This window comes from Pristis pectinata, chromosome 5 (assembly GCF_009764475.1).
Source record: "Pristis pectinata isolate sPriPec2 chromosome 5, sPriPec2.1.pri, whole genome shotgun sequence".
Classification (NCBI taxonomy): domain Eukaryota; kingdom Metazoa; phylum Chordata; class Chondrichthyes; order Rhinopristiformes; family Pristidae; genus Pristis; species Pristis pectinata.
In genome coordinates, this window is record NC_067409.1 from 36072963 (window position 1) to 36085170 (window position 12208).

At 40.7% G+C, this 12208-nt stretch overlaps 1 protein-coding gene across 1 annotated transcript in view; it reads left to right on the forward strand.

Annotated features, from left to right (window-relative positions):
• The first annotated feature begins 1830 nt into the window (after positions 1-1830).
• The window catches only part of LOC127570473 (metalloreductase STEAP2-like), a 32025-nt gene continuing 21647 nt past the window's right edge, over positions 1831-12208 (forward strand). Inside the window, 5 exon segments of the mRNA XM_052016087.1 lie at positions 1831-1998; positions 7973-8033; positions 9773-9951; positions 9954-10201; positions 10203-10265. Of these exon segments, the coding sequence (XP_051872047.1) occupies positions 9837-9951; positions 9954-10201; positions 10203-10265 (426 nt within the window). The 5' untranslated portion in view covers positions 1831-1998; positions 7973-8033; positions 9773-9836.

Genomic DNA, 12208 nt, shown 5'->3' on the forward strand with positions numbered 1-12208 from the left:
CCAGGTTAAGTCCTGATCCTGGGTGCAATTTGCATAGAGTTTGCATGTTCTCACTGTGACTGTGTTGATTTTCTCCAGGAGTTCTGGTTCCTTGCACATCCCAAAGGTATGCGAGTTGGTAGGTTTAATTCCCCCTAGTGTGCAGATGAGCGGTAGAATCTGAGTTAATGAAATATGGAAAATTAAAACTTGAAATTAAAGGTTGATGGTCGAAATGGGGCAGAAGGGCGTGGTTCCATGCTGCATCTTCCTAGGATTCTATGTGTTTTGTTGTTACATCCTTCATTACAGATTACAGCATTTTCCGTGCTGTGATGATTGTAATTACTGCTGCAGTGTCCAGAGATTTATTTTTCTATAAATATACTTTGATTAAAAAAAACTACAGATGTACATAATACAGAACACTCATGCGGTCCATTTTTAGTACATGGTATGTCGTTCCGTTTACAGTACGTTTGCAATGACACGATTTTTTCTTTTATCCACATAGCTCCAGCGAAGAGCCCGTAGGGTTCTTACACAGCTTCCAGTCCCGTAGCGTGGCCCTTTCCAACAGAGCCGTTGGAGCCGATGCACCAATATAAATTTGACATTTTTGGAGAACACTTTAAGTGGTTCCAATATTGAACATACGTATCGATACACGCGTCATTAATTTGTTTTCAAGAATTGGGGGCGTACGTTTCCACCTTGCACCGCCCTTCGTTATGTTGCGTTTGCAGCTAGGATGAGGGAGCTGGATTTTGCAGTGTAAGTACTCCGTGAGCTTACAGTTACTCATCTCCTGTAATAGATTGTTACATGTGGTTTAAACATTCAATGTCAACGGGTCTTTTGTTTAGTCCCCGTGAATGCTATTTGTATTTTTGTTACTTAAACATTAAATATGTCCAATATTCTGAATAGCCTTTGGGACAATGAAACATTGTAGCCGAAACAGACCATTCGGTCCTCGAACCTGTTCCCACATTCCCCCAGACCATGATTGATTTGTAGTTTAAATTGGGCAACCCTCAACCGCTGAAACTGGCACATTTTGGAAGCACTTCAGTGCAGGATTATAATCAGGTTTAGGCTGTGATTACAAAGTAACACGAACCCGGACCGGTTGAAATGCTTTGATCCCTTCTATTTTCAACTGTACAACATAATGTGTTGTTGGATGACAGTAAAGGGTCGCGCATTGATGCTACTTATGCAAGTAATCATCAGCGACCTCTTATACAGGGCGGGGCGCCTCCCATCTTCATGACTAGTCAGGAACTGAATTATAAAATATTACATGATATTATCAGAGTTTGGTGCGTGAAATCTGTCTAAGAGTAACAAAGCGATTTCCACCGTGCAAATGGTTGCAGGAAAATTACAACATTCAGGGTGAATTATTTTAATTAAATGTTTTGATTGAATACTACCGCAAACAAACGAACACACCTGCCCACCCTCTAAATCATTTCCAAGGATTGTGGTAGCCAGTCATTGTTTAGTTCTCATTTCTGAAGCTGGCAGCGTTTAGAGAAATTGACACAGGCGACGTTCATTCTGCAGACAAAGCGGGGGAAAGTGGCTATTTGAGCCCAATTCCTGCGAATATATGTTCTCGTTTCAGATATTAGTAGTTTGTGTCGTTTTATTTTAATCTGACATCCAAGAGCAGGTTTTAAGTATCTGCATCAGTGCATTGTAACCGGGCTTGGATTCCAACCTTTGCGATGGCTGTGGTTAAAGTGGAGAGATCACCCCTCATATGAGGGCTAGAATGGACCCTGCCCAGAATCGGGACGAGAGGGGGAAGGGAAGTAACCAGTTCCGCCCAAGGTTGTTCGCGGTTATTTGTTGAAGTCCATTGATAATGACCGGGGTTGTTATAGCGAGTAAACAGTGATCCCATTGAAGAGTGGGCAGGAAATGGTACCGGCGAAGATACAGAGAGATGTTGCAGTCTGCTGTTAGGACAACGATGTTCAGGAACAGACAGAAATCAACCGGCCACCAGTAAGAATTTTTTGAGCCTAATTCAAACAGTTAACCTTTTTTTAAAAAAAGGTATCCGTATTGGTTAGTGGAAGGCTGCTGCACGCTGCCTTTCGAGTGAGGATCAGCCCTGAGGTATCCAGGGTTAATGCTAGTTAACTTGCTCATGTGAGGCTGACTGGAATTTCCTTAGAAATATTTTAATGTTAAGATGACAAAAGCTGGGCTCCAGTTTGGTTGTGTGCAGTAAACTCAGTAATGCCTTATGCAACCAGCCCTGACCTCCAGGAGGTGGAGAGACTGGAGCAGAGATTTTGTTTCAATGGAAGAGAGTCACTGCCAAGGCCAGTATTTATTGCCATTCAGAAGGCCGTGGTGACCCACTACAGTACTTCTGAGGGTATGCTCACGGTGTTATTCAGAATGGAGTTCCAGGATTTAGACCTAGCAGCGCTGATATACTTTCAAGTCGTGATATGTGTGACTTGAGGGAAGTCTGCAGACGTTAGTGTTCCTATGTATAGGACGTGCTGGCCTTGTCCTCCTAGTAACAAAGGTCACATGTTTGGGAGATACTATCATTATTTTACAAAGGATGGAGTGAGAAATGGGGAACTAGTTAACCTGACATCAGTTGTAGGAAAATTCTGAAAATAAATTATTAGGGAAGTGATAACAGGGCGCTTGGAAAATAGTAATCGGATTGGCCAGAATCAATGAAAAAGAAATCATTTTTGACAAATCTGTTTTGCCTCTGTAAGTAGCAACACAGAGAAGGACAAACCAATAGTTGCTTCCTTTGGATTTTCAGAAGGCCTTTGATACAGTGCCACAAATTAGAGCACATGGCAGTGGGGGTTAATGTTACTAGTGTTAGTTGAGGGTTAACAGACAGAAAACAGATTAGGAGTAAACAGGTCATTTTCAGGGTGGGAGGCTATGATCAGTGGAGTGTCACAGGGATTGGTGCTGGTGTCCCAACATTCCATATCAGTGATTTGTATGAGGTGCTCATGAATATTGTATCCAGGTTTGCTGATGATACTAAGCTTGGTAGGAATGTGGGCTGCAAGAAGGGTACAGAGAGACTTCAAGCTAAGTGAATGGGTAAGTACATGGCAGATGGGATATAATCCTGAGGTCGTCCATTATGACAAAAACAGAAAGGTAGAGAGTTTTTTTTGAAAGATGTTGCTGTTCAAAGGGGGCAGAATATCCTTGTACACAAGTTACTGCAGGTTACTGTGCAGGTTCAGCAAGCAATTGGTACATTGGCCTATATTGCAAGAGGATTTGGGTACAAGAGTAGAGAAATCTTGGTCCAGTTCTATAGAGCTAAGGAACTATGTACATGAGGTAGGAGTGTAGTGAAGCTTCACCATGTTGATCCCTGAGATGGCAGTGTCTGTCAAGTGAGAAGACAGTAAGTAGACTAGACATACCCTTCAGGATTTGAAAGAATGAGAAATAATGTATACAAAATTCTTGAGGTAGGCAGGATAGATTGGGAGTTCATATTTCCCCTAGCTAGAGTGCCTAGAATCAATGGTCACAGACTTAAAATAAGGGCTGGCTATACAGGAGACTGAGATGAGAAGAAACTTCTTGATCCAGAAGTTGGTAAATCTTTGGAGTTGCTGAATATGTGACAGATTGATAGATTTTTAGATATTAAAGGAATTGGGAGATCCTGTTTAATTCAGGGAAGTGCTGGTGAGGCCAAGGTCCGCAGTGAACTTATTGAATGAGGCATGTAGGGCTGAATGGCATACTCCAGCTTCAGTTTCTTTTGCTCGTATTTCATCAGAGCCATGACCACTATAGCTGCAGTGTGTACCAACTACAAATTTCATTTGTAGGTGGTACACACTGTGGCTATAGTGGTGTATAGAATGAATGTTTAGGGTAGTGCCAATCAAGTAGACTACTTCATCCTGAATAGTGGTTGAGCTTCTTGAACATTTTTGGACCTGTACTCATCCGTGTAAGTGCAAAGTATTTCATTGTGCTCTTGACCTATAGCTTGTAAATGGCAGAAAGGCACGTCATTCATTGCAGGGTGCTCAGCTTCTCCCCTGCCCATGTAGTCACTGTATTCATGTGACCCATCCAGCTGAATGTCTGGTCAGTGACGTTTGATAGTGGACAACTCTGTGACGGTAATACCACTGAATGTCAACAGTAAGTGGTTAGAGGCTCTTGCAGGTGATCATTGTCTGAAATTTTTGTAGTGTAATTGATACTTGCCACTTTTCAATCCATGCCTGAATATTGTGCAGGTGTAGCTGCATAGAGTCATGAACTGTTTCCCCAGATCTGGTTTTCATGCTGCATCTCTCTATGATTCTGTAATTTTAATGTTAATAAGAAGGTCGCAGCTGGGAGCTAAAAATCCAAGGATACACACTCTATCGAAAAGACAGGCAGCTGGGCAGAGGGGGTGGGGTGGTTCTGTTGGTTTAAAAAAAAGAATCAAATTCTTAGCAAGAAGTGACATAGGATCAGAAGATGTAGAATCCTTGTGGGTAGACTTAAGAAACTGCAAGGGTAAAAAGACCATGATGGGAGTTGTATATAGGCCTCCGAACAGTAGCTAGGATGTGGGGTACAAGTTACAAACAGGAGATAGAGAAGGCATGTAAAAAGGGCAATGTTACAGTGGTCATGGGGGATTTCAATATACAAGTAGATTGGGAAAATCAGGCTGGTACTGGATCCCAAAAGAAGGAATTTGTAGAATGCCTACGTGATGGCTTTTTTAAGAGCAACTGTGGTTGAGCCCACTAGGGAAAAGGCAATTCTGGATTTGGTGTTGTGCAATGAACCAGATTTGATTAGGGACCTGAAGGTAAAGGAAACCCTTCGGAGCAGTGATCATAATATGATAGAATTCACCCTGCAGTTTCAGAGAGAGAAGCTGAAATTGGATGTTTTGGTATTACAGTTGAGTAAAGGTAACTGCAGAAGCATGAGGGAGTAGCTGGTCAAAGTTGATTGGAAGGGGACCCTAGCAGGGATGATGGTAGAGCAGCAATGGCAGGAGTTTCTGAGAGTAATTTGGAAGACGCAGGATCAGTTCATCCCAAAGAAGAAGCATTCTAAAGGGAGAAATAAAGGACTGCAGATGCTGGAATCTAGATGAAAAACACTATGATTCTGGACGAACGGCAGCATCCGTGGAGACAAACAGGCGGTCAACGTTTTGGGTCAGAACCCTTCTCAGGACTGAAGATAGGAAAAGGGGAAGCCCAATATATAGGAGGGAAAAGCAGAGCAGTGATGGGTGGACAAAAGAGGGGAGGTGGGGTGGGCATAAGGTAGTGATAGGTATTCATTTATTATTGTCACTTGTACTGAGGTACAGTGGAAAAAACTTGTCTTGCATACTGATCGTACAGGTCCAGTTCATTACACAGTGCAGTTACATTGAGTTAGTACAGAATGCATTGATGTAGCACAGATAAAAAAATAACAGTACAGAGTAAAGTGTCACAGCTACAAAGAAAGTGCAGTGCAATAAAGTGCAAGGTCACAACAAGGTAGATCGTGATGTCAGAGACAGTGATAGGCAGGTGCGGGGGAGGAGGGGAGAGCAGATCCACAAGTCAAAGGTAAGGAGAGAAAGGGGGGATAAAAGGGGGGGGTAGAAAAAAGAGAGAGGCTAGGGAAGGAAAGAAGAGGCATGGTTGGGGGGTGGTGTTGGGGGGGTAAGCGGGTGGTGGGGATTACCTAAAGTGGGAGAATTCAACGTTCATTGCATTAGGCTGCAAGATTCTAAGGTGGAAAATGAGGTGCTGTTCCTCCAGTTTGCGCTTGGAATTCTCCTGGCAGTGGAGGAGGCTGAAGACTGACCTATCAGTGATAGTGTGGGAGGGGGAGTTGAAGCGACTGGCAACGGGGAGATGCAGATCGCGGTTACAGACAGAGTGCAGGTGTTCTGCGAAACGATCACCTAGGCTGCATTTGGCCTTGCCAATGTAGAGGAGGCCACAATGTAGAGGAGCACCAAATGCAGTAGATGATATTAAGGGAGGTGCAGGTGACTCTGTCTCACCTGGAAGGACTGTTTGGGTCCCTGGATGGAGGGATGGGCGTGGTGTAGGGGCAGGTGTTGCACCTATGGCGGGGGCAGTGGAAAGTTTCCGGGGTGGGGGGGTCAAAGAAGGTACGCCAGCAGCTCTACTTTATTAGGAGTTTGAGGGGATTTGGTATGTCACCAAAGACACTTACAAGTTTCTACCAGATGTACAGTGGAGAACATTCTGACTTGTTTGCATCACTGCCTGGTATGGAGGCTCCAACGCACAGGATCAAAAGTGGCTGCAGATTGTTGTAGACTTGGCCAGCTCCATCACGGGTACAACCCTCCCCACCATCGAGGACATCTTCAAGAGGCAGTGCTTCAAGAAGGCAGCATCCATCATTAAGTATCCTCTGCACCCGGGACATGCCCTCCTCTCATTACTACAATTGGGGAGGAGGTACAGGAGCCTGAAGACCCACACTCACTGTTTCAGGAACAGCTTCTTCCCCCTGCCATAAAATTTCTGAATGGTCCATGAACACTACCTCATTATTCCTCTTTTGCACTATTTATTATTTTTATAACATATAGTACTTTGAGAAGTAACTAGGTAATTTTAAAAAAATTACTGATTAGAAATCATATCATTGAGAAGTCACTCTGAAAGCAATACAGTTATTCCGTGCAAGGATTGGGTGGTCATTGCAATGTGCAGAGTTCCTGATTTTTATGCTGAAATGTAAAATTAAATCAAAAGTTTAAAGATCCCCATGAATCTGAGTTAACCATTGCTACTTAGAAAAGTAACAGTATAAGAACATTAGTTACTGGAGAAATGAGAGCTATCATCAACCTTAAAGTGAGATGCACACAAGCGATTTTCAAAAAGAACAGTCAAGGGGGACATTCGTGTCTTTGACGTGACATTCTAAAACTAAGTATTAAGTTTTGTTCACAATTTGAGGTGAAGATTTTTGAGTGTCAGATGATAAATATTGGTTTTAGTATGATCTTATTTCTTCCCATCCTTAATAACAGCATATTAAATGCATCTATTGATACAATTAACATTAGATTAAAATCTCTGTATAAAGTGTAACTGATAGTTACATCAGCAACAGATTTTCTGATATCAGCAGCAAAAACTTTATGGTGTACTGGAAACTTTGTTATTTTGAACCCAGAGGAATCTCTGGGCTTGGGGAGAGCTGTGTAAGCCAACCAAAGAGTGGAGGAGTCACCAAGTGCCATCCCATTCAACAAATGTTGATGAGGCAGACCATAGGAACCAGGTAGTCTGTCAACTCGGAGAAGGAGCTGCCATTCTCGAGCAAAGGGTGCCGCACCATGTGCAGCCAGGGTGAAGCCCTAAACTCCACATCTCGGCACTGAGCAGCCGTACTGCGTATACCAGCCCTGACAGGCAGCCTATCCACACCAGTCCTTGGGGTAATTCTTGGGTGCAGGAGCCCCAGCAGAGGGCAAGGGTCAGCACTTGCACAACCAGCATCCATATTTTCTTCAAAGTACCTTTTGATTGTTCGAATACGAGGACCAATAGCACTAAAACCTTCAGGATAATACAAGCTTGTGTTTGCCAATCCAAATAAAAATCGAAACTCTATTAGTGAACTAAATTGGATGTTTAATAATGTTTTTCAAATGAGAATTTCTGTCCACATTCTAGATTTGTATCGATTTAGAGGTTAATGTATTTGTATGCCAGAATGGTGAGGGCAAGGGAGGAGGTGAGAGGGAGAGAGGAAATATAATGGAACAGACTGGTTAATGACTCATTCTATGGAAACTGTGACGCGATACTGGGCAAAAACACTATCCATACAGATGAGTTCCTGATCTTCCCTTTCAACAAAAAAAAATCAGTCATTCAGGACAAGAAAAGCATTTTTTAAAGTCACGTGTGTCATCATCCAAATATTAACAATGCCCTCCTTTTCATTTCTCTGCCAGATCACAGTTCCATTAGACATTCTTAGCAATTATCTGGAGAGATCAGAACAAGTATAACAAGGTCAGTTCCTGCATTAGTCCTTCTCAAAGCAATGTTCTGCTCATAATTCATGCTTTTTACTATTTTTTTTTGCTGTAGCTCTTTGTTAGTGGCATTCAGAATTTTTGATGTAAGTATCTTTCCTATGTGCTTGCAATTTTCTTGAAACACTTGTAAAAACAAGATACGGTTCCAGTTGAATGCTATGACTTGTTATTTTTGAACTGAGATTACTTTATCTACAGGTTTAAGATCATAAATGCATTAAAATAAATACCAAAGCATTCCAATGAAATGTTGCATTTAGTCTTGAGCTTGTGTAAATGCTGTAGTGGAGATGTATTGGATCCAACATTTGGCAGTGAAGTTTTCAATCACTAACCTGACAGTGTCAAGTCTAATTTTAGAACCTATTTCAATGAATGTATTTGTGTTAGTGTATAAAGTGGGTAATGTTGATCTTTTGCTGTCATTTTTTTTTGAAGTTATACTGCAGTGGCTGAATTAGTTTACTTGTGCTGTTTTAAAGCAAGTGGCATCAGAAGACCTTAAATCCAACTTGGCACACTGGTATTTAAATACTTTCCACCAATTTCATTGTGGTGTACTCCTATTTCCCTGACATCATGGTACAGCAAACAATAATCTAGCAAGGTATCATTTATCTATTTTGTCAGCTTTATAATTTTGTGTGTCACTGAATATATTTCAGCCAAGAGGCATTCATTACAGAGATAGCATGAAGTTGGTGTTAGTTAGGAGAATGAAAAGAGTGGAAGCACACCCTATAAATATACTCAAGGTTCATTAATGTAGTCTATCTGTAATTTGCTGTTCTTATTTCAGATTTTCAGCATTAGTAGTATTTATATTTATTGCAGTCAGTTCCTCTATGGAATTGGTAGTGAGAACATAGAACAGCACAGGAACAGGCCCTTTGGCCCATGATGTCTGTGCTGACCATGATGCCAAATTAAACTAAACCTTTCTGCCTGCACATGATCCATACCTCTCCATTCCCTGCATGTTCATGTGCCTTTCTATATGCTTCTTCCACCGCACCCTTGGCAGCACATTCCATGCACCTACCACTCTGTATATTTTCTTTAATTACCCTGAACATTCTCCTTTAAACTTAACCCCTCTTACCTTAAATGCCCTCTAGTATTTGACATCTCTCCCCTGGGGGAAAAAGGATCTAGTAAATTCACACAGTGAAATCTAAAATCAATGGAAATGTAACTTTTTTTTTTTAACCAAAGTTAAATCAAAAATTATTAAAGATATTACTATAATTATCAGCATTTTAAGAAAGCAGTAGCTTTCACACAGATGCCCATATTGCCTTATCCCTAGCTGTCTAGTTCAGGGAGTGAAAGGGAAGGTGTGCTTCAGATCATGTGCAACCTGAGAGTATTTGCAATTATGAGTTGGTTACAGGGATAAAAGCATAATGTTTACAAATTCAAGACGATCTTGTTTTCGAAAGAGAAGGAATGTGGTTGATCCACAGTGGGTTATGAGATGTGTAACCAATCATTTGAGGCTTTGTGAAGTGTCTTCTCTTTTTGGAGCTCCCCTTTTGAAATGAGAATTTTCTGGATTTGGGCCAAACTGCATCAAGAAGAGTTCAGTGTGGCTCTAAACATTTCCCCCTCCATCATTCTGCCAAATCTATCAATTTAGCCCTTTTATTTAAAGAGGGAAATCAACTGTACTAAAATGTGTTCATGTACTAAAATAAATTCTCTTTCTTTCAGCAATGGACTCGATCTCCATTGTGAGGAATATCAAGAAGCCAGTGAGACCTTCTTGCCAAATGGCATGAACAGCTTTAAGGAATCGTCCAAGTCTACGATAGGGATTTTAGGAAGTGGAGATTTTGCCAAATCATTGGCAATTAGATTTATACGGTCTGGATACTCTGTTGTCATAGGAAGCAGAATCCCAAACGAGCTGTTGGGTACTTCCCTCCTCTTGCTGAAATCATGCACCAGGAGGATGCTGTTATAAAAACTAATCTCATATTTGTTGCCATACATCGAGAGCACTATTCTTCCTTGTGGGACCTCAAGCACTTGCTGGTGGGCAAAATCCTTGTGGATGTGAGTAACAATGTACGAATAAACCAGTACCCAGAAGCCAATGCAGAATATCTTGCTTCACTGTTCCCAGATTCCACGGTGGTAAAAAGGCTTTAATGTAATATCTGCTTGGGCACTTCAGTTTGGTCCACAAAATGCTAACCGACAGGTAAGAATGTGTGATGTTAGCAGCTTTAAATTAAGTGGAATTCAACTTGTAAATCTGTGGTCAGAATAATTACTAAATTAATAAATGTATTATAATGGTAATAGCAACATTAGGAATTCAATTTTCATTCCCCTAAATTCAGATGTATAGAATGTCACACAGATGCTTTTGTTTAGAGAATCTATTTTGATAGTATGTGTTAATCATTGTTCTTGATTGGAATATTTCATAATGTGCAACTACTCAATTGATTTTTTTAAAAATATATCCCTGTATGGTCTTAAAATGTGCTAAACTAAAGTGGAATAAAACAGAAAATAATATTTTTTAAAATACCCTGCGATGCTGCAAGTCTGAAATAAAAATGGAACAAGCTAGAAAAATTTAGCAGGCCAGGCAACATCTGTGAAAAGAAAAATGGGTTGAGGCCTGGGACCCTTCATCAGTACTAGGAAAGGGGGAAACAAGTTGGTCTAGGTGAGGGAGAAAGTTGTTGCCAAACTGTACAAAGAGAAAGAAAAGATGGCAGGCAAAAATGGCCAGTTCTCGTGCAACCAGAAAGAGCAAGTTATCTAAAGATGACATTACTCCTCTGATTCTCCAAGTTATTAGTACTAGAGCCTTATATTAATATGAAGACAATAAGGTATAGTACTTTAAACATTAAACCACTAGAGTATGAATATGACTGATAACATTTTCACTAGATTCTGTGTTAGAACAAATTAACATCGACTTTTGAAACGTTTTTACCCATTAGCAATATAACGTACTGTGGCATGAATAAAATTGATTATTGTCCACAAATTAGCAAGTTAGATTGAGTTGCACATAGATGGCATTAGTGTTTAAAATTTCACAGCAGGCTGACTTGGTTAATTATGACTTCCAAATCATACTATTATAGGCTTACAGTGAATCACTGAGATTCCTTTTGAAGATGTATTGACATTAATTTAAATGGAACACTGTGCCACTTCCTATCATGTTTTTAATCATGTGGCAAAAATAGGAACTTGTGAACAGCATTCCTCTTTATACTCATTAACTTTATTTGAAACCTATTCCAAGACACTAACACTTCAAAGGATTTATTTTATGTTAACCCCTCAAGTTTCACATCTGATCTCAGCAACTTGGTCTTTTACTATCTTATGCAGTCTGTATATAATATCCAGATGAAGAGTCTCCATTCCAAACATCAATTGTCCATTTCCCTCCATTGATGCTGCCTGACCTGCTGAGTTCCTCCAGCTGCTTATTTTTTTTTTTGCTCCAGATTCCAGCATCTGCAGTCTCTTGTGTCTCTGTATATAATGTTGTATGTGTTATACTTTTGAATGTTTTTTTTGTAATGTTTGGATTTTCAGATTTTTGGCATATTTCAGTGTTATAGTTAATGTTTATTATCCCCAGTGTAGTTGTTTCATTATCCAACTTTAGAATATATGCCTCTGCCCAACCCTCATCCTGCCACCGCCCCATCCCACCCACCCCCCACCTAAGAAAAGCATCAGCATGAGGAAAATATGGCACTTCTAACAACTTGTGAGACAAGACGAACTTTCTCAGTAATTCATTGGTGGGGCCAGTGTCCAAACTGAGATTATGGCTTGGATTTTTTTTTTCTATATTGCAAATGGTGTGGCACCACACCCATGTGCCCAGAACATTGAAGACCATAATTGAAACGTGAATATGCTGCATTTAATTAGCAAAGTTCAGTGTGTTCACTCTCTGCAACACAAGCAATGTGTCAAATTGCAAATTAAGCCAGACTCCTGCACTTTAGAAAACTTGCATGGTCTAGCTGCACTCTTTCTCACCTGGTTTCAGCTTTTGGCCATGGTTTGGACAGCAATTACTTGTATTTTGCCACCCCCATCTGTGTCATAACATGGCACTCATCACCAAGATAAATAAAAATGTGCAGAATTCCCAGC